Source organism: Acanthaster planci, linkage group LG01 (assembly GCF_054643075.1).
Source record: "Acanthaster planci isolate LZ-2023a linkage group LG01, COTS_SCS, whole genome shotgun sequence".
Classification (NCBI taxonomy): Eukaryota; Metazoa; Echinodermata; class Asteroidea; order Valvatida; family Acanthasteridae; genus Acanthaster; species Acanthaster planci.
The window spans coordinates 13,050,870-13,075,143 of record NC_141777.1 but is presented as its reverse complement, the minus strand read 5'-3'; the positions used below and the strand labels follow the sequence as shown (position 1 = coordinate 13,075,143).

General features: G+C 39.5%; 1 protein-coding gene across 3 annotated transcripts in view; it reads left to right on the top strand.

Moving 5' to 3' along the window:
• bbs1 (Bardet-Biedl syndrome 1) overlaps window positions 1-24,274 on the top strand; it is a 72,193-nt gene that overhangs the window by 10,232 nt on the left and 37,687 nt on the right. Inside the window, exon 2 of one of the 3 annotated variants that reach the window (XM_022235261.2) lies at window positions 23,977-24,218. The exons of the other annotated variants lie outside the window; for them this stretch is intronic. Within the exon in view, the coding sequence (XP_022090953.2) occupies window positions 23,989-24,218 (230 nt within the window). The 5' untranslated portion in view covers window positions 23,977-23,988. The remainder of the gene's footprint in view (window positions 1-23,976; window positions 24,219-24,274) is intronic. 3 annotated transcript variants of the gene reach the window in all.

The window sequence follows — 24,274 nt, the reverse complement described above, 5'->3', positions numbered from 1 at the left end:
TAGCTTGTGTTTAGAGTTCTTGTTTTTTCTAGTAGTGTGCCCCCCTGTTTATTTTTTAAGCCCCAGCTCTCTCAAAACCTCTCCCAACAACAAGGAGAATTAAGTATATTTTGCAACTGATGCATTTTAAAGCACCTAAGAAATGACTTTAAAAAAATACAAGCCACGAAAAAAAGAGCACAAAATTGACTGAAAATGATGAGAAAAGTTTGGCTCTCTTCATTCTCTTACTGTTTATAATCACTCTCACTATACCAGCATATCTGCCAGGTCTTATACCTTTCAACCAGCAAAAATTATCTTTAATTTTGGCTGCATCCAAAATGTATAATGAGTACAATATATTTATTGCGAACGTCATATTTGATGGAATTTTGATGACTCTTTGAGAATTTTGATGAGAAATGCATGATGTTTGAGAATGCTGAACGTCATTCAGTATGACCCATTTTCTTTCGAGCAACCTTCGTACGAAGAGAAAAATCGTGAAGTGTCGCCATTTCATGTTGGGGCTAATGAAAATGGAATGAAAAAGAGGGTGCACTATCTGGGTTGATGTCAAAGGTGAAACAGCCCACAATGCAGTGAAACATTTCTCTAATGTCACCAAGAGATAATGACGGAAGCCGCAAAATCGCCACAATCGGTATTTTGGACTGCGGTTTTTGTAAACATACTTTAAGAAAATGTGATCGATCCAGTCATAAAAAGGATGATGGTTCGGGTGCTTTTTTTGCCCTTTTTGTTAAAGGTTGTGTTGTATATCGATTTTTATTTTACTCGCCGTTTTTGTAGTCGATTTTTTGACAGCATCGAATGACGTTTGCCACGGCCAACTTCGGGACCCGATTAATTTCGTGATAATAGTTTTTATATGTGTAAATATTATCACCTTCCACCATATATAAATCTGTGTAAAATGACCGCGGGGATTATCACTCCTTGGTAAATTTTATTGGCTAGGATTTCGACAGGTTGTTCACATCCGTCAAAAGTGCTGACGTTCAAGACTTTAATTAATTAACTCCAATTAAGTTGAAAGATGGACACAGTCATCATTGTTCCAGATATCAGCCATGACTTCCCTCATTATGTCAGACATTGGGAATTAATTCACTGTTGTTCACTTCAGGAAAAATAAACCCCCAAAGTTGAATATTATCTATGGTTCATATTTTGAGGAACCTGCCATGTACAAATGTATTGTTCCTCCTAACTGGAGTATTGTTTTCTGCTTGAGCCCCAGTCTGCTAGAAGTCAGTGATTGAAGTCTGAGTTTAAACTCATAAGGTCCATTTTACACATTGTGTTAGTTTTAGTCCTTTTAAAGTTTTTGTCTTTTGGTTTTAAGTCTATGAGGCCTTTTTGGTTTTTCCTTCTTTTCTTTTGTACTTGTTAATTAATAAATTCTTTGTGTCCTTTTTTGAAGTCAAATATTGGTGTCTTGAGACTCAATTACATGTACATGTACATGTATCTAATGTGACTCTTTAAGAATTGTATATAAAAAGCTGAGACAGGGATGTGGGTCATTATAATTTCAATTTACTTTTAGAACCTTTTCATCACTTTAGTGTGAACGTTATTAAAAGCACTGACTTCAATTCTAAATGTACATGAATGTATTTGCATTTAAAATCTTTTTGTTCTTTCTATTCTTGAAACCTACATGTATATTTTGTGAAATTACATTGAGTCATCACTGCAAACAGTTCATGACTAATCTTTCTACGTTAAGTTCCTATGAAATTAACCATTGCATACTCTACGTCAAGCTCAATCAAGTCCATCTTGACAATGTGTCTTGTTGAAGATCTTGCTGGCTGCGATAAGGTGATTCAGTCTGAGTGGAGCTGCAGTGACAGGCATCGGAGTCCACATCTCTGATCATATGTATGTGATGAGGAATATGTTTACCCCATCCAGTATACATTTTGTTTAACCCAACCCAAGCATGGTGGAGCTGTTGGCTTCCAAACCATTTTGGAAGTGAGTGCAGGAGCCTTATCCCCGTCTTCCAGAAGTCCCTCCAATAGCGTTCCACCTGAATGATGAGGATGGTGCTCAACATCAACCTGAGAGACCATGTGTCGAGTCAAGCCCTCTGTGGCAAAGATAATGAACATGTCGTGGAGATCTTGCAGAAGATGATATCATGTGAACATTTTATTTCATTCCTTAATATTGAAATCGCTATTACAGATTTGGATTCATGAACTTTTTATTCATTACACTTTTGTAAATACCTGTATTGTTTTTTAAAGAATCTCAGTACTGCTTGGTAATTTCTTTGCATGGTTTACGTTGTACATGAACATAACTTTTAAATGATTTCAGTCACTGTACTTGAATACTAGTGAAGAAAGGTTCAAAGCCAGATTTTGCTGCAGAGCCGTTCCTTGTCATAGTCTTTTGTGACAACTTCTCCAGGACCATACTCTGTGGAGTCTACACCAGACGGGCACTGTGGTATTTTATTGAGACTTTGCCACAGAGTTGTATTTGCTCATAATGTGTAGCACTGACTATACCTGTGTTCATGGAGACATCACTAGATACATGTACATGTGTACTTCGCTGCTTATTTCGTTTTATGTAGCCTTGTCGGTTACTTACAACAAAGTGATTAAACAAATAACTGAAAGCTTGAAATCAGTTATTTTGTAAAGATTTATCTCATAATCTGTTCATCAATCACCGGTGCATGTTGGTCATGACCATGCAGGAGCTTGAAGATTTGGCTGGCTGTAATGAGGTGTTCAACAGTCTGAGGGTAGCCATATTGACAAGCTAGAGTCCACATTGCTGATCATATGCGGAGAGGAGAATGTACATGTTTATCCCCATCCAGCAGGCAGAAGGCTCGGTCTGACCAGGGCACTATAGCTGCAAGGGTGGGGGTATCAGTGTCATACCTACATGTAAATGAGGATGGTGTTCAACATTGACTGGAAGGCGATGTGTTCATTTAAGCCCTCTGTTGGAAACTACTGCAGATTCCCCATACATTGTTTTATTTAAAGTTGGTAAACCTTCAAATCACTTTTTTAGGACACCCTAGACACCCTGTAGACCCCTGCACTGGGGTGACCTTTGTGAAGGTGTCACTTTTGAAAGGGGTCGAAAATTTTGAACCATTATAACAAACAGCAAAAAACTGCCCTCAGAAAAGAGCATGCCTTTTGATTCACCTTTGTGGTTAGTTTGTTCTTACTAATCTGACTTTGAATGTACTTTTATTCATTGTGCAGTATTGCATTGGTAATTTAGTACAGGAAGTTGGTTGGACAGTAGAGTTTTCATTTGGATATCTGTAATTAATGTCACCTTTTATATAAGTGTACAGTTTATCAATTGTACATTTATTTGTTAAATTAGAACTTAGGACTTTGAATAAACTAGTTTGCTTAGAAACCTTAAATTTTGATCCCTGCACTGAGTTTTCTCACATATATTGACCAGCTTTCTTGCAGTTTCATCCCTGGTTTTTGTTCTGTTTGCTCATTTATGGACATGTACGGTACGTGCATTCCACCACAATACTTTTTACGCATGCAGGTGGAGGATTTGAGCTGCTAGCAAGTGATCTGTTGCATTGCTAAGATTCAACTCATTGGACCAAGTTGAATGGGAAGACAGAGGAGTTATTTTTGCAATCATTTTCCATCCAGCATGGAGATGGTTCGACCTGACGGAGGGTTGCCGTTCTTTCCCTATCCAGTCACATATTTGATTCTTGGATTGGACTTGTCAGCCAGTGGGCAGACCGCACACATGTGGTTGTTGATGTTTATATACCAGTAGATTTGCAATTATATTGACAAAGGGCCGATGAGAGAGTGCCTAGGATGTTTTTGTGAGACTTGGAATTCTCATTTTGTACTGAAAGGGTCCAAGTGGTCAATATTTCTGTGAAACAAATTGTTTGCAACTTTGTATATTTTAATGTACATATATGTATGAAATCTATAGAGACATCTCTTTTCTGTGAATCGTATGACACTCATACATGAACTGCTTGTTTTATGACACCTTTGCAAGTGGTAATTTCTTCGGCATTATGTAAATTTTGTATTGTATTTGTGAAAAGATGTATATTTTGTACATGTATATTTTGGAGTTCGGTTCATTATTTTTCCTGAAGAGTCCCAAGTGGCAAATTACAAGGAAATTTTAAGCATGGTGTGGCTGAGACGTTCAATTCCCTGACTGTTGTGTGGTGTGTCTGATAAGTACGTGCACTACCTGTGGGCTACGGCTTTCAGCCAGCGGATGCCGGAGTGAGCTCATAGCCGAGATATACTATTTTTAATACACTGAAAAAGGATTTTTGTCACATTAGTAAAATAGGTTCTGCAATGTCATTTAATTGAGCCAAAGGTACATGTACATTTGCCTCAACCCTATTGTTGTTAAGGGTTGAATTCCCAAATGATTTTTTTTGTGCAGAGCCTTTTTCGTGTAATGTTGTTTTCATCATAAATAAAACATACTCGCCACAATTTGTATATCAACTTTTCAAATGTCATACCTCAGCTTTAAGAACTTTTCAAAGATCATTGCTCGCCTTTTTGAAATTTCAACTTTTCAAATGTTGCACACTTCTTTGTTTAGACTTCATGGTTTAATTTTCAAGAAATAAAAGGGAAAGAATATTTATGAATAAAAATATGTGCTTGTTAGCCTATCCGTTGTTTGTGTTAACTCTGCATGTTGATCACTGATAAACATTGAAATTAATTACATGCAGGTATTGCAAAACCAATTTGTCTATCTCAACCAGTATCTTGACCATGGAGCAGCTTGAAAATCATCAGGCTTGCTGTGATGAAATGCTGAACAATCTGAGGCCTGAGCAACAAACAGGTGTTATACTGCACAGTGATCCATCTTATGCAGAAAGGAATGTGTCTTCCCCCAATCCACTACATGTCTGCAGAGGGTCCGGCTTGACCCTGCTTGTGGGGTGTCCTGCCACATCAAGCATCCAGATGATACAGCCTGTCCTGGGTTTGGTGTGGGGTCTTTCCCACCTTATCTGCCTGACTTGGGCTACATGTACTACGAGGTTTGAAGTCTTCCCTCATCCATCATGTTGATGGTCAGCCGGACATTATCCATGACTTTCTGGACAATAAATTGAGGGATAGATTATAAGCATGTAAAATTTGTTGAGTTTGTTTTCATTCTGGCTTTTGTTCTCTTTGTTCATTTAATGAGGTGTACAATGTCCACGTACCTTATATGTGCTTACCACTGCAAGACTTTTTACATGTGCAGGTGGATGCATGGACCTGGTTGGATATGAATCAGGATCTTGAACTACCAGCAAGTGATATGTTGCAGTGAGATGTAGCTCACGAGACGAAGTCCAGGGGGAGGACAGCAGAGTTGTTTCTGTGCTGTTCCCATCCAGCATGGAGATGGTTCAACATTGCTGTGGGAACTACTCATACAATTCCATCGCTCTTTGATTGGTGGATCCCACTAATCCTCCAGTAATGTGCCAGCAAGGGCCATAGCAGAATACTGGAATACTGATCATGAACTAGCAAGAATGAAAGCTCTTTATGTCAACCTACAGCGCCACAGGTCTTTGAGAACGGAAACATATAATGTTGTTTATTTTTTGTGGAAACTTGAGATCACCATTACAGATTTGAGGGCATGAGGTTTGGTTTATGACTCTCCACCAAGTTGGTAAATGCGCAAATTTTGTAATGCAGAAAATTCTATTTGTAATGAAACTATTTGAAAGACACAGAGATAAAAATACATGTATATCTTCAACAGTAACTGTTTATTTTATGTTAAAATTGGAGACAGGCTTATGCTATAAAAGTTATAAAGTTTGATAAAAAAAGTTCATTCTGAGAACTGTGAATATTTTTTAAATGGATAATAAAAATGCTGAAATTTTTAAAATCAATCAGCAGCAAAATTTGTTTACTTGTGAAATTATATGATCTGAATCTTTTGTAGAAACAGTATAGAAAGCTCAGATATGGGGGATGTACACTGTACATGTAGGCCCGCGTATACATGTACATAGCTGTACAGTACTCATATTATTTTACTTTTGAGCCTTTCATTTATTTTGTGTGAATCTTGTTGATGAAGAAAAAAAAGTTGACTTCAATTGTAATTGTATGTGAGTGAGTGAGCTACTGGCTTCTAAGCCATGATTTTGGAAGTAAGTGCAGGACCTTCACCCCAATCTTCCAGAAGTCCCTCGAATGGTGTTCCACCTGAATGATGAGGATGGTGGTCAAATCAACCTGAGAGACCATGTGTCAAGTAAAGACCTCTGTGGCAAAGATTAAGAACATGTAGTGGAGATCTTGCAAATATTAATATTATTATTGTGAACATGTTATTTCGTTCCTCAATATTTAAATCACCGTTACGGATTTGCTTGCTTGAACTTTTTTATTCCATTACATTTATGTAAATAAATGTGCTGTTTTAAAAAGAATCTTAGTACTGATTGGTAATTTCTTTGTAGGACGGGCACTGTGGTATTTTGTTAAGACTTTGCCACAAAGCTGTATTTGTTCATAATGTGTAGCACTGACTATCCCTGTGTTCATGGAGGCATCACCAGATGCTTCGCTCTTTATATCATTTTACGTAGTCTTTGTGGGCTACTTACAACTAAGTGAATAAATAAATAACTGAAAGCTTGAAATCGGTTATTTTGTACCGATTTATCACATAATCTGTTCAAGAACCGTACATGTACATGAACTTTATGACCATGCAGGAGCTTGAAGATTGGGCTGTGATGAGGTATTCAACAGTCTGAGGGGAGCCGTATTGACAAGTTAGAGTCCACATTGCTGATCATATGCGGAGAGGAGAATGTACATGTTTATCCCCATCCAGCATGCAGAAGGCTCGGTCTGACCTGGGCATAGCTGCAAGGTTGGCGGGCATCAGTGTCATACCTACATGTAAATGAGGATGGTGTTCAACATTGACCGGAAGGTGATGTGTTCATTGAGGCTCTCTGTTGGAAACTACTGCAGATTCCCCATATATGTACATTGTTTTACGTAAATTTGTTAAACATTCAAATCACCTTTTTAAAGACACCCTGGAGACCCCTGCAGACCCCTGCACTGGGATGACCTTAGTGAGGAAGTTACTTATGAAAGGGGATAGAACATTTTGAACCATTATAAGAAAAGGCAAAAAAAATGCCCTTAGAAAAGTGCAGGAAAGTCATTTGATTGGCCTTTGTGGTTAGTTTGTACTTTTTTATCAATTGATCAATTGTACATTTATTTGTTAAGTTAGAACCTTAGCACTTGAAATAAATTATTTTGCTCAGAATACTTGTGTGTTTTGATCCCTGCACTGAGTTTTCTCACATCTATTGACCAGCATTCTTGCTTTCATCCCTGCTTTTGTTCTGTTTGTTCATTTATGGACATGTACAGGACGTGCATTCCACCACAATACTATTTATGCATGCAGGTGGAGGATTTGAGCTGCTAGCAAGTGATCTGTTGCATTGCTAAGATGCAACTGATTGGACCAAGTTGAGTGGGTAGATAGAGGAGTTATTTCTGTAATCATTTTCCATCCAGCATGGAGATGGTTTGACCTGATGCAGGGTTGCTGTTCTTTCCCTATCCAAACACATATTTGGTTTTTGGATTGGACTTGTCAGCCATTGGGCAGACCAGATGAATGTTTGCTGATGTTTATGTAGATTTGCACTCAATATTGACAGAGAGCTGATGAGAGAGTATTGGAGAGTCTTCGTGGGGCTTGAAATTGTCATTTTTGTGTCATTTTTGTACTTTAAGGGTGAAAGTGGTTAATTTTTCTGTGAAACAAATTGTTTGCAACTTCTATATTTTATTGTATGAAATCTGTTTGACATCTCTTTTCTGTGAATTGTGTGAAGAAGTAGTCGTACATGAACTGTTTTTATGACACCTTTGTAAATGGTAATTTCTTCGATTCCATGAAAATTTTGTAATGCATTATGTGAAAAGATTTCATAACGACATGTATTTTGGAGTTGGGTTCACGAGTGGCAATTTACAACGAAATTTTAAGCATGGTGTGGCTGAGACGTTCAGTTCCCTGACTGTTGTGTGGTGTGTCTGATGAGGACGTGGTTACTTGCACTACCTGTGGTCTACAGCTTTCAGCCAGCGGATGGCGGAGTGAGCTCATGGCCGAGATATACTATTTTTAATATCCTGAAGGATTTTTGTCACGTCAGTAAATAGGTTCTGCAATGCCAGTAAAGCCAAAGGTACATGTACGTTTGCCTCAACCCTATTGTTGTTAAGGGTTGAATTCCCAAATGATTTTTTGTGCAGAGCCTTTTTCGTGTAATTTTGTTTTCATCATGAATAAAACATACTCGCCACAATTTGTATGTCAACTTTTCAAATGTCATACCTTGCTGTGATGAAATGCTGAACAATCTGAGGCCTGAGCAACAAACAGGTGTTATACTGCACAGTGATCCATCTTATGCAGAAAGGAATGTGTCTTCCCCAATCTGTCTGCAGAGGGTCGGGACTGATCCTGCTTGTGGGGCGTCCTGCCACATCAAGCATCCAGATGACCTGACCTGGGCTTGGTGAGGGGTCTTTCCCACCTTCTCTGCCTGACTTGAACTACATGTACTACGAGGTTTGAAGTCTTCCCTCATCCATCGTGTAGATGGTTCAGCCTGACATTATCCATGACTTTCTGGACAATAAATTGAGGGATAGATTATAAGCATGTAAAATTTGTTGAGTTTGTTTTCATTCTGGCTTTTGATAAAAGATAAATCTTCAACAGTAACTCTTTGTTTTAAATTAAAATGGGAGACAGGCTTATGGTATAAAAGATATAAAGTTTGATTAAAAAATGTTCATTTTGAGAACTGTGACTATTTTGAAACAGATAATAAAAATGCTGAAATATTTAAAATCAACCAGCAGTAAAATTTGTTTACTTGTGAAGGTACATGTACAGTATATGGTCAGAATCTTTTGTAGAAACAGTATAGAAAGCTCAGATATGGGGGATGTACATGTAGGCCCGCGTATACATGTACATAGCTGTACAGTACTCATGTTATTTTACTTCTGAGCCTTTCATTTTTATTGTGTGAATGTTGTTGACGAAGAAAAAAAGGTTGACTTCAATTGTAAATGTACGGAAGTGTATTTCCATTGAAAAGTCATCTTCTTTGTTGTTTCCTTTGATCTTGAAACCTAGTTTGATTGTTTAAAGTTATTTAGTTAGTACAGTTTGTGATTAAAAAACTGCATGTCTGTATGTCAGGCTCAATCATTCCATGTGCACAGTATGTCCTCTCGAAGATCTGGCTGGCTGTGATTAGGTGATTCAGTCTGAGGGAAGTTGCAGTAACAGGCATCCGAGTCCACATCTCTGATCATATGTGAAGAGGAACAGTGTTTGCCCCCATCCAGTATGCAGATGGTTCAACCCAACCCAATGATGGTAGTGCTGCTGGCTTCTAAGTCATGATTTGGAAGTGAGTGCACCACCCTAATCCCCCCAGTCTTCCAGAAGTCCCTCAAGTGGTGTTCCACCTGAATGATATGGATGGTGCTCAACTTGAGAGACCATTTCTTCAGTGAAACCCTCAATGGCAAAGAGAAAGAACATGCTCCAGAGATTTTGCGGAAGTTCACATTTGAATTAATTTCTTTAACATTTTTAAAAATCAATTCTATAGATTTGTTTTCATGAACTTTTTATTTCATGGCAACTTTGCAAATACATGTATTGTATATAAAAGCATCTTGTCAGTGCATTTCTTTGGAAATTTTATATTGTGTGTATAAATTTTAAATTCTTTTAATAACATTGTGTCTGTAAATTCTTTTAATAACACTAAATGCCGGTGAAGAAATACTCCAGGAAGATTTGTTGCATAGCTGGTACATGTATTTTTATCCACCTCAAGCAGATGCACCCTCTCATTGGTGGAAAAGAACCATGTTGGTCGGGAGTGTTCAATTTATTGGTAGTGATACAACTGTGATGTGCATATTGTTTGTGAACCAGTTAAGTTCAGTTCCGACCAAAGGAGCCTCTGTCGCTAAGAAAATACCGCCCTCTCTTGGTCCATCTCTTGGGCCTTTGTAAAAGGATCTTGAAAGTTTTCAAGGACCAACCTTTGTAAAATCTACACATACACCAGACGGGTACTGTGGTATTTTATTGAGACTTTTGCCACAACACTTTTGATGTTTACTGATGATGCGTAGCATTGACCACTCCTGTGTTTATTGAGGCACCACCAGACTCTTTGCTGCCGCACTTTACACTTGACTTTGGTACATGTAGTGGTATTCATCTACCAGCTCTGTGCTATGCTTTACCATTCAGTGTCTGTCTGAAAAATCTGTTGTCTCAAATGCAATAAAACTTTCTATTCATTTATTGAAACCTACTGAACCGTGGAAATTAAAGCAAGGTGTACAGAACGTGTACATAACAATAAAAAAGCAAGTTTTTGCTGTAGCTGAGAAGTGTTAGTGTGTGACTTCGTATGGAGTGAAATGGACTGACCGCAGGCCACCGAGGCCATTATCTAAAGCCTTTGCTTGTCTCAAATTATGACTAGAAAAGCTAGGTCTGGCTGAAACGCTCACCCTGACTGTTGCATGGTATATGTGGTGAGGGTGTGGGTACTCATACAACCTGTGCACTACTGCTTACAGCCAGCGGACACCAGAGCCAGCTGATGGCCAAGATAATCTATTTTTTAATTATATTGAAGAGGGCTTGAATCGTTTATAATTTAGCTTGATTAGCCTTATTTGGCCAGTGGCATTAGTGCCATTATTTAGCCTGAGTGGCCTTATTGAAAGCCTCGGAGGTTCCTCAGTAAGTGCAGGACCCTCACCCCAATCTTCCAGAAGTCCCTCGAATAGTGTTCCACATGAATGATGAGGATGGTGGTCAACATCAACTTGGGAGACCATGTGTCGAGTAAAGACCTCTGTGGCAAAGATTAAGAACATGTAGTGGGGATTATTGAGACTTAGCCAGAGAGCTGTATTTGCTCATAATGTGTAGCACTGACTATCCCTGTGTTCATGGAGGCATCACCAGATACGACTTCGCTCTTTATATCGTTTTACGTAGCCTTTGTGGGCTACTTACAACAAAGTGAATGAACAAATAACCAAAAGCTTGAAATCAGTTGTTATTTCGTACCGATTTATCTCATAATCTGTTCATCAATCACCGGTACATGTTGGTCATGACCATGCAGGAGCTTGAAGATTGGGCTGGCTGTAATGAGGTGTTCAACAGTCTGAGGGTAGCCATATTGACAAGTTAGAGTCCACATTGCTGATCATATGCGGAGAGGAGAATGTACATGTTTATCCCCATCCAGCATGCAGAAGGCTCGGTCTGACCTGGGCATAGCTGCAAGGTTGGCGGGCATCAGTGTCATACCTACATGTAAATGAGGATGGTGTTCAACATTGACTGGAAGGCGATGTGTTCATTTAAGCCCTCTGTTGGAAACTACATGTACTGCAGATTTTCCATACATTGTTTTATTTAAATTTGTTAAACATTTTAATCACCTTTTTAGGACACCCTAGATACCCCTGCAGACCCCTGCACTGGGGTGACCTTTGTGAGGAAGTTACTTTTTAAAGGGGGTAGAACATATTGAACCATTTGAACAAAAGACAAAAAACTGCCCTCAGAAAAGAGTGAGAAAGCCCTTTTGATTTGCCTTTGTGGTTAGTGTGTACTTAATTAGCTGACTTTGAATATACTTTTGTTCATTTTGCAGTATTCCATTGTTCGGTACATGTAATTTACAGTAAGTCAATGTGAATGGTCAAGAATTCATTTGGGTATACATGTAATTAATGTCACTATTTAAATACCTGTACAGTTTATCAATTGTACATTTAACGGTATTTGTTAAGTTAGAACCTAAGGGCTTTAAATAAACTATTTTGCTCAGAAAACATATGTTTTGATCCCTGCTCTGAGTTCCACACACCTATTGACCAGCATTCTTGCTTTCATCCCTGCTTTTGTTCTGTTTGTTCATTTATGGACATGTACGGTACGTGCATTCCACCACAATACTATTTATGCATGCAGGTGGAGGATTTGAGCTGCTAGCAAGTGATCTGTTGCATTGCTAAGATGCAACTGATTGGACCAAGTTGAGTGGGAAGACAGAGGAGTAATTTCTGTAATCATTTTCCATCCAGCATGGAGATAGTTTGACCTGACGCTGGGTTGCTGTTCTTTCCCTATCCAAACACATACATGTATTTGGTTTTTGGATTGGCCTTTTCAGCCATTGGGCAGACCACATGAATGTTTGCTGATGTAGATTTGCACTCAAATTGACAAAGAAGATGAAACAGTACTGGGGAAATGTTTGTGAGGCTTGAAATTCACATTTTGTACTTAAAGGGTGAAAGTGGTAAATTTTTCTGCGAAACAAAATGTTTGCAACTTTCTAGAATGATTTTGATGTACTCGCTTGTTTATGAAATATGACATCTTTTTTCTGTGAATTGTATGAAGAATTCATACATGAACTATTTCTTTTCCTCTATGTAGATTTCATAACTACATGTGCATGTATTTTGGAGTTGGGTTCATTATTTTTCAAGAGAGCCGTCTGCTAGTGGCGACTTATGAAATTTTAAGCATGGTGTGGCTGAGACGTTCAGTTCCCTGACTGTTGTGTGGTGTGTCTGATGAGGACGTGGTTACTTGCACTACCTGTGGGCTACAGCTTTCAGCCAGCAGATGCCGGAGTGAGCTCATGGCCGAGATAAACTATTTTTAGTATTCTGAAGGATTTTTGTCACATCAGTAAAATAGGTTCTGCATTGTCAGTTAATTAAGCTAATGGTACATGTACATTTGCCTCAACCCCACTGTATTTAAAGGTAGTTAATTCCCAAATATTTTTTTTGTACTTTGCCAAGCCTTTTTGGGGTAAATTTTTTTACAATTTGTAACTCAACTATTCAAACGTCATTCCGGTACCTCAGCTTTAAGAAGTTTTCAAAGATCATTGCTCACCCATTGAAATTTCATTCAACTATTCAATTGTTGTACAGGTACTTTTTTGTTTAGATGTCATGGTTTAATTGTCAAGAAAAAAAAGGAAAAAGAATATTTATAAATAAAAATGTGTGCTTGTTAGCAAATCCGTTGTTTGTGTTAACTTTGCATGTTGGTCACTGATAAACGTTGAAATTAATTACATGCAGGTATTGCAAAACCCATTTGTCTATCTCAACCAGTATCTTGACCATGGAGCAGCTTGAAAATCGTCAAGCTTGCTGTGATGAAATGCTGAACAATCTGAGGCCTGAGCAACAAACAGGTGTCATACTGCACAGTGATCCATCTTCCCCAATCTATGTCTGCAGAGGGTCGGGACTGATCCTGCTTATGGGGCGTCCTGCCACATCAAGCATCCAGATGACCTGACCTGGGCTTGGTGAGGGGTCTTTCCCACCTTCTCTGCCTGACTTGGGCTACATGTAGCAGGAGGTTGGAAGTCTTCCCTCATCCATCGTGTAGACGGTTCAGCCGGACACTATCTATGACTTTCTGGACAATAAATTGAGGGATAGATTATAAGCATGTAAAATTTGTTGAGTTTGTTTTCATTCTGGCTTTTGTTCTCTTTGTTCATTTAGTGACGTGTAGAGTGTACACGTACCTTATGTGTGCTTACCACAGGAAGACTTTTTACATGTGTAGTTGGATGCATGGACCTGGCTGGACATATGAATGAGGATCTTGAACTATGGGACCAAGTCGAGAAGGAGGACAGATGGTTCATCATTGCTGTGGGAACTACTCACACATTTCCATCGCTCTCTGAAAGATCCTTGATTGGTGGATCCAATAATCCTCCAGTAATGTAGCAGAATACTGGAAACAGAGTTGAACATGGACTAGCAAGACTGTAAGCTCTTTATGTCGACCAACAATCTGATGGGGAGCTGTATTTACTGTACAAGTGTCAAGAGTCCACATTCCCCCATTCAGCATGCAGAGGTCCCCCCCCCAGTATTGGCAGGTGTTATACCGGTACCTAAATGGTGAGAATGGCGTCCAACATTGACTGGCAAGACCATGTGTTCAATAAAGCCCTCATCTGGTGCAAACTTCTGCATAATTCCCAAACATTGTTTTGATTGAATTTGTTACACATTAAAATCACCTTTTTGGATTTAAGGATACCTTAAATGTTGACACCTTGGAGGCTACTGCTGGGCTGAGATTTGTGGAGGAAGTTACTTTTCAAAAGGTAGAACATTTTGAAGCTTTGTGACAAAAAGCAAAGACAGACCTTCAGAAATGAGCAAGAAAGCCACTTTTCATTTTTCTTTGTAGTGTATTTTGTGCTTCATAATCTGACTGTGAATGTAAGAACAAAAGTTATTTGTTGTATTTAATTGTTTGGTAATTGACAGTAAGTTGGTGTAAACAGTACTACAGTAGAGAATTCCACTGGATATACATGTAATTTGCATTGTAATGTCAGCTTTTTATATACCGGCACAACAGAGAAAGAAATTTGCATAATTTTTAAAGGTAAGAGAACTTTGATACTGTAAAAAGTAAATAAAATGTTGCTCAGAAAACTTGTGTATTGAATCCCTGTACTGAGTTCTTAAACTCCTATTGGCTAGCATGCTTTTCTTCTTCGTTTCCTCTGTAAATTTTGTATATGTAATACCATAGTGAAAAGATTTCATAACTACATGTATTTTGAAGTTAAATGTATTCGTTTTTCAGAGAGCCCTTTACTAGCGGCAAATTACAACCAAAAAGCTTGGCCTGGCTGAGACGTTCAGTTCCCTGACTGTTGTGTGGTGTGTTTGATGGCTATTGTGCTACATACCTGTGTGCTGCAACTTTCAGCCAGTGGATGTCAGAGCAAGCTCATCGCTGAGAAACAATTTTTGATATATTGAAGGATTTGTACCACGTCAGTAAAATTTGTTCTGCAATGTCAGTACATTTGCCTCATAACCTCTCTCGTTACGGATTCCATTCCGAAATGATTTATTTGTACTTTGTAGATAACTTTTTGTTTACATTTGTACTTGATTATACGAAAATTACTCCGCGAGTTGTACCCCAATTTTTCAAATGTCATACCGCAACTTTCAAATGTTGTAGAACTTTTCAAAGATCATTGCTCACCCATTAAAATTTCATTCAACTTTTAAAATGTTGTACAGGTACTTTTTATTCGGACTCCATGGTTTAATTTTTAAGAAATAAATGGAAAAAGGATACTTATAAATAAAAAGATGTGCTTGTTAGCAAATCCATTGTTTGTGTTAACTCTGCATGTTGGTCACTGAGAAACAGTGAAATTAATTACATGCAGGTATTTCCAAACCCATCTCGAAAAGTATCCTGACCGTGGAGCAGCTTGAAAATCTTCAGGCTTGCTGGGATGACATGCTGAACAATCTGAGGCCTGAGCAACAAACAGGTGTTGTACTGCACAGTGATCCATCTTATGCAGAAAGGAATGTGTCTTCCCCAATCTGTCTGCAGAGGGTCGGGACTGATCCTGCTTGTGGGGTGTCCTGCCACATCAAGCATCCAGATGACCTGACCTGGGTTTGGTGAGGGGTCTTTCCCACCTTCTCTGCCTGACTTGAACTACATGTACTACGAGGTTTGAGGTCTTCCCGCATCCATCGTGTAGATGGTTCAGCCGGACATTATCTATGACTTTCTGGACAATAAATTGAGGGATAGATTATAAGCATGTAAAATTTGTTGAGTTTGTTTTCATTCTGGCTTTTGTTCTCTTTGTTCATTTAATGATGTGTAGAGTGTACACGTACCTTATGTGTGCTTACCACTGGAAGACTTTTTACATGTGCAGGTGGATGCATGGACCTGGCTGGACATATGAATGAGGATCTTGAACTATGGGACCAAGTCGAGAAGGAGGACAGATGGTTTCCCCACCCAGCATGGAGATGGTTCATCATTGCTGTGGGAACTACTCATACATTTGCATTGCTCTTTGAAAGATCCTTGATTGGTGGATCCAATAATCCTCCAGTAATGTAGCAGAATACTGGAAACAGAGTTGAACATGGACTAGCAAGACTGTAAGCTCTTTTCGTCGACCAACAATCTGAGGGGGAGCTGTATTTACTGTAGAAGTGTCAAGAGTCCACATTCCCCCATTCAGCATGCAGAGGTCCCCCCCCCCCCAGTATTGGCAGGTGTTATACCGGTACCTAAATGGTGAGAATGGCGTCCAACATTGACTGGCAAGACCATGTGTTCAATAAAGCTCTCATCTGGTGCAAACTTCTGCATAATTCCCAAACATTGTTTTGTCTGAATTTGTTACGCATTAAAATCACCTTTTGGGATTTAAGGACACCTTAAATGTAGACATCTTGGAGGCTACTGCTGGGCTGAGATTTGTGGAGGAACTTGCTTTTCAAAAGGTAGAACATTTTGAAGCTTTGTGACAAAAAGCAAAGACAGACCTTCAGAAATGAGCAAGAAAGCCAATTTTCATTTCCCCTTTGTGGTGTATTTTGTGCTTCATAATCTGACTGTGAATGTAAGAACAAAAGTTATTTGTTGTATTTAATTGTTTGGTAATTGACAGTAAGTTGGTGTAAACAGTACTACAGTAGAGAATTCCACTAGATATACATGTAATTTGCATTGTAATATTATTTATATACCGGCACAATACAGAAAGAATTTTGCATAATTTTTTAAGGTAAGAGAACTTTGATACTGTAGAAAGTAAATAAAGTGTTGCTCAGAAAACTTATGTATTGAATCCCTGTACTGACTGAGTTCTTAAACTCCTATTGGCTAGCATGCTTTTCTTCTTCGTTTCCTCTGTAAATTTTGTACATGTAATACCATATGTGAAAAGATTTCATAACCACGTGTATTTTGGAGTTAAATGTATTCGTTTTTCAGAGAGCCCTTTACTAGCGGCAAATTACAACCAAAAAGCATGGCCTGGCTGAGACATTCAGTTCCCTGACTGTTGTACGATGGGTTTGGTGAGGACATGGCTACTTGTGCTACCTGTGGGCTACAGCTTTCAGCCAGTGGATGTCGAAGCAAGCTCATAGTTGAGATAATTAGCCGAAACTATTTTTTAGTATATCAAAGAAGGATCTTTGCCACACGAATAAAATAAACAGATTCCACATTGTAAGTTTATTTAATTCACTGGTATATTTGCCTCAACTTCACGATTATTGGTAAGGATTTCTCTAATGATTTTATGTATTTTGCACATTTTTTTCTGTGTAAATTTGTGTGTTATTAAAAAAAAGGGCTTGCCCCAATTAGTCATTCAACTTGTTAAAAGTTGTTCCTCAACTTGTAAGCATTGCTGTAGAACTTTCCAAATGTCGTTCACCCATTTAAAGTTGTTCTTTGTTTTTAGACTTCATGGTTTAATTTTCAAGAAGTAAACTGAAAAAAAAAATAAACAAATTTGTTCATCATGAAATCAATTGTTTATGTGATTTCTGCATGCCAATCATGTTAAAGTTAGCTACATGTACATGTAGATACATTGTACATGTACACATATTGCAGAACCTGTTTGCCTATCTGGACCAGTGCATATGTGTACGTCTTGACCATGGAGCAGCTTTAAAATCACCCTGGCTGTGATGAGGTTCTGAACAATCTGAGGCCAGCTGCGTTGTTTTAGTCTACAGCATTCCCATCTTATGCATAAAGGAATGCATCTTCCCTCATCCACTTCAAGTATGCAGAGTGTCCGGACTGACCCTACATGAACTTGTGGGGTCGTTCCCCCCTTAAGTATCCAGATGATACTGTCTGGCGCATGTTTGGTGTTGGTCTTTCCCGTCCAGTATGAAGACAGCTCAGCCCGACCTAGCTGGGCTAGGTTTGAAGTCTTTCCCCCATCCACTCTGCAGACGATTCAGTCGGAACCAGTTTGTAATGCTGGGGCTTCCCCCATACACTAAGCAGTGACAGCCTTAGCCTTGGACTATATTTAGGGATAGACTAGCAAATTGGTACACCTTATGGCGGTGTATACATGTGTGTGTACTTTATCTTATTCTTGCCTTACTGTTGGTTGATTAATTGACATGTACGCACAGTACATGTATGCACCACATGTGTGCACACCAACACAATATACACATACATGTACAGGTACCAGTAGTTGGACCTGGCTGGACACATCCCAGCTGGCAATGATATGTTGGACTGACGTTGGCAAATGTTGGAACTGTAGGGGTCATTTTACCAGCATTATTCTCAGTGACGTTGGCAAACAGTCCAACATTTCAACATCGGCTTGGCAACGTTCAGTCGACGTTGACGATTGGTTTGCATATGTGACGTTGAGTAATTGCCAATGTTGGGCCAACGTTGCGCATGCAGTTTGCGTTTTGACATGAGCCTGGCAATGTTCAGTTGATGTTGGTGATTGGTTCGCATATTTGACGTCGAGTTGCTGATGTTGTGAGGTCGGTAGCGTACAGTATGCATTTTGACGTCAGCATGCCAACTGTGCGCTGACTTCAATGATTGGTTTGTATATTTGGTGTCGAGTTGGTTATGGTGCAACGACATTAGCATAAAGTACGTATTTTACCATTGGTATGCCAACCGTGTGCCGATGTTTGTGATTGGTTCAAATACTTGGCATCGCGTTGCTGAGGTTGCGCCAACGGATATACATGTAGTATGCATTTTACCGTCGGCATGCCAACCGTACACCGATGTTGGTGATTGGCTTGTATTGACATTGAGTTGCCCATATAGCACAGACTATGACTTCTTTGCAAAGTCTGCATGTTAAACTCAATTAGTCCATCTCAGTTTCCCAGAATATTGAAGATCTTGTTGACTGTGATGAGGTCATTAAGTCTGAGTGTAGCTGCAGTGACAGGCATCAGGATCCACACCTCTGATCATATGCAGAAAGGAACATGTTTTACCTCCATCCAGTATGCAGATGGTTGAACTCAACCCATGCATGGTGGGGCTTCTGGCTTCCAAGCCATGGTGGAAGTGAGTGCTGGACCTTAACTCCATCTTCCTGAAGTCCCTTGATTTGTGCTACACCTGAACGATGAGGACGGAGCTTATTATCAACTGGCGAGACCATGCATATGTTCAGTTAAGCCCTTTGTGGCAAAGACCCCACACCATAAGATCACATTGTCATGTGTACATTTTAACGCATTTCTGTAACATATAGATGCATTCACTTTTATCTGACACTTTAAGAAATATGTGCATAAGAATCTTACTTCTTGATTATTTCTTTGAAAAAGTTATGTTATACATGTAAGTGTTGGGTTATTTTAGTCACTGTATTTAAATAGTGAAGAAAGGTTCAAAGCAATATTTTGCTGTGGAGCTGTTCATTGTCACAGGATGTTGTGACAAGTTCTCAAGAACCATTCTCTGTGAACTCTGCACAAGACATGCACTATATGGTGTTATATTGTAAACTGTCAAGAAGCTAGTGAGGTTTGCTGAGGATGGGTAGCATTGACTGTTGCTGTGTTTATGGAGGTACCACCAGACTCGGCTGCTTTACTCTGGACTTTCGTACTATGTGATAGTATTCTACCTGCTATACTGCTGTGCTCTGCTGTCCAGTACTTGTGTCCCCTCATTGAAATTTCACGTAATTAAATTTTCTAATCATTTGATGAAGACCTAGTTTACTCTGTAACAAGATGGACGTGTAGGCCTGTAGAAATAAATTTTCAATTTGTGCTTTAGCTGAGAAGTGTTGGCAGGAGTGTGACTTTGTATGGAGTGAAATGTACATGTATGCCGTCAGTTGAAGTTGTAGTTCATCGAGTAGATTACTGAAGCTGCAATTGCTAATTTATGAATTAAACAATGTTGATTTTTTGTTTTCCAAATTTTTCAAAACTGAAGTTACAGAACTGCTCTTCATTGGGATACCAGTAGCTTGTCACACAGCATGTACATGGGTCATTCTAGAAATTCAGGGTCCAAAGGTGTGCCATATTTGTGTTTTGTTACACCCCAACTATGTAATTTGACGTGGGCATATTGCTGAAATTGATTTCAAACTGTTTACAGTTGTTTGACAGGTAAATTGCATTAATTCATCTCTCTTTAAGATTAGAGAATTTGTTCTGAACGTATAAATCATATTTCAGATGTGACAGGGACACAAAAAAAATTAGACATAATTTCTGGAATTACCCACATGTTACTATGGGCGTTGTAATTTAACGTTTGTGTGTTTCAACATACTGCAACAGAGGGCAATGAAATTGCATTACATGCAGTTGTTGGTTTTGAACGTTTCTATCTGTTTGGTGCATGTTATTGTGTTGTTGACAGAAAGAACCAACTCCAACTTATCCTTAGCAAAACACCTCCCGGCAGTCAACCTGGCATGGCAGCAACCTCTCCTCCCAGATCAAAGCACCATGGCAATGGTACATGTAGATGGGGAGACGGTTTGCCAAATCTGCCATCACCAAGCATGCCCATATCGTGGACCACTGGGACTCCACTGACTCTTCACTCCCTGTCAAGAACAGGCTACCTAGCAGATACAGTCTAGAACTGGCTACCTAGCAGATACAGTTCCGCAAGAGGTTGGATTCCAGCTCAGCAACATCTGGCATCTGCTACTCCCAGCCGAAGTAATCCCCCCTCATGGGCATTGGGGTCTCCTGTACCTGGAAACCACCCCCCCCCAGCAACAAGGTCATCTGAGTCACCTCCCCTGGTGTTGGGGTCTCTTCTACCTGAAACTGCCCCCCCCTCCTCCCACCCCACCAGCAGCCTACTACCATTGTGCAGCCCATGCATCCTCATGCTCCAGTGCACCAGCGCCAACCCTTGGCCAGCATCCTCTACCATGCATCACCGAACTCATGACCAACTTGAAGCTACAGTAATTGGACCAGATATATGATGTTCACATTTTTCATTTGTATAACTAGCCTTTTCGTGCAATATGTATAAATCCCATCACAGTAAGTGGTCAAGGTTGGATGGTCAGGGTGTTGTATTCATGGAAACTGCTACCTGATACATGCTCATATGTCATGGCGTAATGAGTCTCTTTCTTGTAACAGTACCAATAATCCAATTATTGTTTGTCTTCTTTTGTTGTCTGTATGTTTGTCATTACTTGGGCTGCTTGGGTCACTTGGGATGATTTGCATATCGATTGTAATAAATGATGTACATGTACATGTATGTACATTGGGAACTTGTACATTCCTCAACCCACTCCCAAAATCTTTCATTTGAGTGTGTTAGTGTGTTAGGAATTCATGTACCTGAGTTACATGTACATGCAGCTCCGTGGAGCAAACCTACAATATGTTGGCATGTTCATGTTACATGTATGTACAGTGAATATGCCTTACAAGAATGTACCGTAATGTGTATACTACAGCTTTTGAAATTTCTTGTCCATGCATGGGCAGGTTTTGTTCACGTACAAATATTTATACTTGTAATAGGTCTTGATAAATGTAACAGGAGAGTACGGGTAAGATGTACCTTTTGGAATTCTTCAGATACTATTGGGGAGGTGTTTGAATCAGTGTGAGCTTTTCAATGTGACAGTGTCATTTTGATGAGGTATGGGTAGTCTATTTAGTTTATTAACTGCTACTCTTAATGTCCCTGATAAATGCATGACAGAAATGAAATAAATGTACAAAATGAATCTTAAAAATTCTCAAATTATTTCTGCTTGAATAAATATTTAAATATAGAAACTACGTGTAGTTGAAAATTCAAAAGAGAAATTATAATTTAAACCAAACAGAAGACCAAAAGACAGAGTACTGACAGTTGACCAGCTGAGTCACAGCATAAAAACGATACTGTTGAAAGTTAAATCAAATTAAAACAGTAATGATATAACAACTCAAGCAAAGATGTTGAAATTAATTAACGTAATTACCGGTACATACACTGTACATGTACACCATGTATATGTCCAAGGATTATGATGAAACAGTGCCTTGCAGCTGTTGATATTCACCGGAGATTTGTGGCATGGACTGACCTGTGTTTATTGAGGATGATTTGCTATCCCCTACTCAGATTTCATCCGTACTCTATTCATGTTAGTTATGGCCAGTGTCCATTGTCTCAAGACCTGTTTATGTTCAGATGACTCGTCTCAAGAACAAGCACAGTGCACTGTTTCTCCAGCCTACATGTAAGTCAAGTGTCCAGCATCACCTGCTTCAAATCCCTGTAAGATCTTCATCAGTCATGACCACTTATGATTTTAGAATTCCTCTGGAGTTCACAAGTTGTGGAACATTAGGTTAGTGTTGTGTCATAATTAAATCATCTTATTCCTTTTTTCTGGTACATTTTCTTTGTTATTTCTGATAGTGAGATTTCCAGTGATATAAATTTGATTTAGTATTGAGAATTTTACATCAGAACAAGTAAATTGTAACTTGTAAATTGACATTTATGTAAATTGTGATGTACTTGTGGCAAGTGGCGTGGTCGAGACAGATTAATTTCAAACATTTTATTCAACCAACTCTGAACCCATCGAAATATAAAAATGAAATACACGTTAAGTTTGTATGCAAAACGTACACGTAACTACATTATCCTCTCCATGCAAATCTACTGAGATTCACTGTGTGCATTATACAAGTCCGTTTCAGTCCTCTCTGTAGAGCAGTTCATCATCTGCTCAGGCACTGCCTCACTGGATTCACCATTCCTCTTTATCATTTTGGACCACCAGAGATGCTATCCAGTGTAATTGTGCCCATCATCACCTGTGTGGATTAATTTTCTCAGTGGAGCACTGCTGTGCATTGTCTCCCTACCACCACGCATTGTGCAGTGGGGGTGGCATGGCATGGCATGGCATCTGCTTGTATTATTAGAAGTGTTCCTTTGCAGGTGGGACTTGGCAGTTCTGTCTCCTGGTAGTGATGTTTGGCTGGAGTGAATTGTCAGGCCAGCAGGATGCATTCCTATTGATTTTGACACTCAGCGGGGGAGATGCACCTCAGCCATGTCAGGGCAGTTTGTCCAGATGATGGACCTTGATCTGTCGTGGTTTTGATTTAGTCTGTTTCCAGAAGGGGGAGACGGCTGTTTCAACCACCGGTCAATGCCATCACCGATCAGGAAGTTGTTAAGCACTGTGCTGTAAGAGGAGTTCACTCTTGCTTGAAGAAATTTGTCTTTGCTGTGAATTGTGTGGACAGTCAAGGACACAGGCAAGGATATTGAGCAGAGAGGACTTGCTGAACTTCCTATTTTGTTCTCTGACTTCGAGCAGAAATCATTCTCTGATGGCATAGGGATCATGAAGTTAATGATTTATCTGAGTTAAATGCTCCAGAGACTGGTATGCGGAGGAACATCAACGGACGAGTTATTGAAGTGGAGGAAACCTTTGGTGATTGCATCAGCCACAGAGTGGAATATTGCATCAGTGTCACTTCTCTTGATGCTGGAGGTCTACTTGTACTCTGACGTACTGTACCTCTTTTGCATCGGCAAAGCTGTGATTATAATCGAGCAAATGTGGAGGTGTGCGCAGTAGCCTCTTCCATCAGCATACAGCTTGAAGTACTCATTTCAAGCAACAGTCAGTAAAGTCTTCAGCTGATGCACGCTCATATATCAAGGGAAATGTTGTTTTTGTTGGAAAAGGCTTAAATCTCCAGAGTGTTTACACTGGATTTTCCTTGCTGAATCACAGACACTGTACTACCGGTGGATGTACTGTACCGTAGTACTCAGTGGATTGAGGGCTTTGTGTTTAGGTACATGTATATTCAGGTCCATGTATGAAATTTGAAGGATGCTGAAATGTGATCAGCTTTGTGGAGCTTATATGCACCGTGTTTATGAATACACTTTTCAGTGACAGTTCCATGATTGTTAAGATAACTTTAAAAAATGTAACAGTCCTAGAACAAAATGACAGCGCCCACTGTCTCCGAGGACATTTGGAAGACAATCTTCAGGAGCCCGTCGAGCCCTCCTTGTCGGGGTGCCACGGGTGACGAGAGCGACGATGACTCTAGCAGCCAGCAACGATTTCTGAACAAACTGAGGGACATCGGCCTCGGCAGCCAACCGTCGAATAGGAGGCAAGGCCCACCACCTGTCATGCCTGTCTGCCTCAGTCTGGATGATGAGAAAGGAAGGTACTGGGTGTAGAACTACTATCTATCTGTGACTTTCGATTGTACGTTTTTGCAAA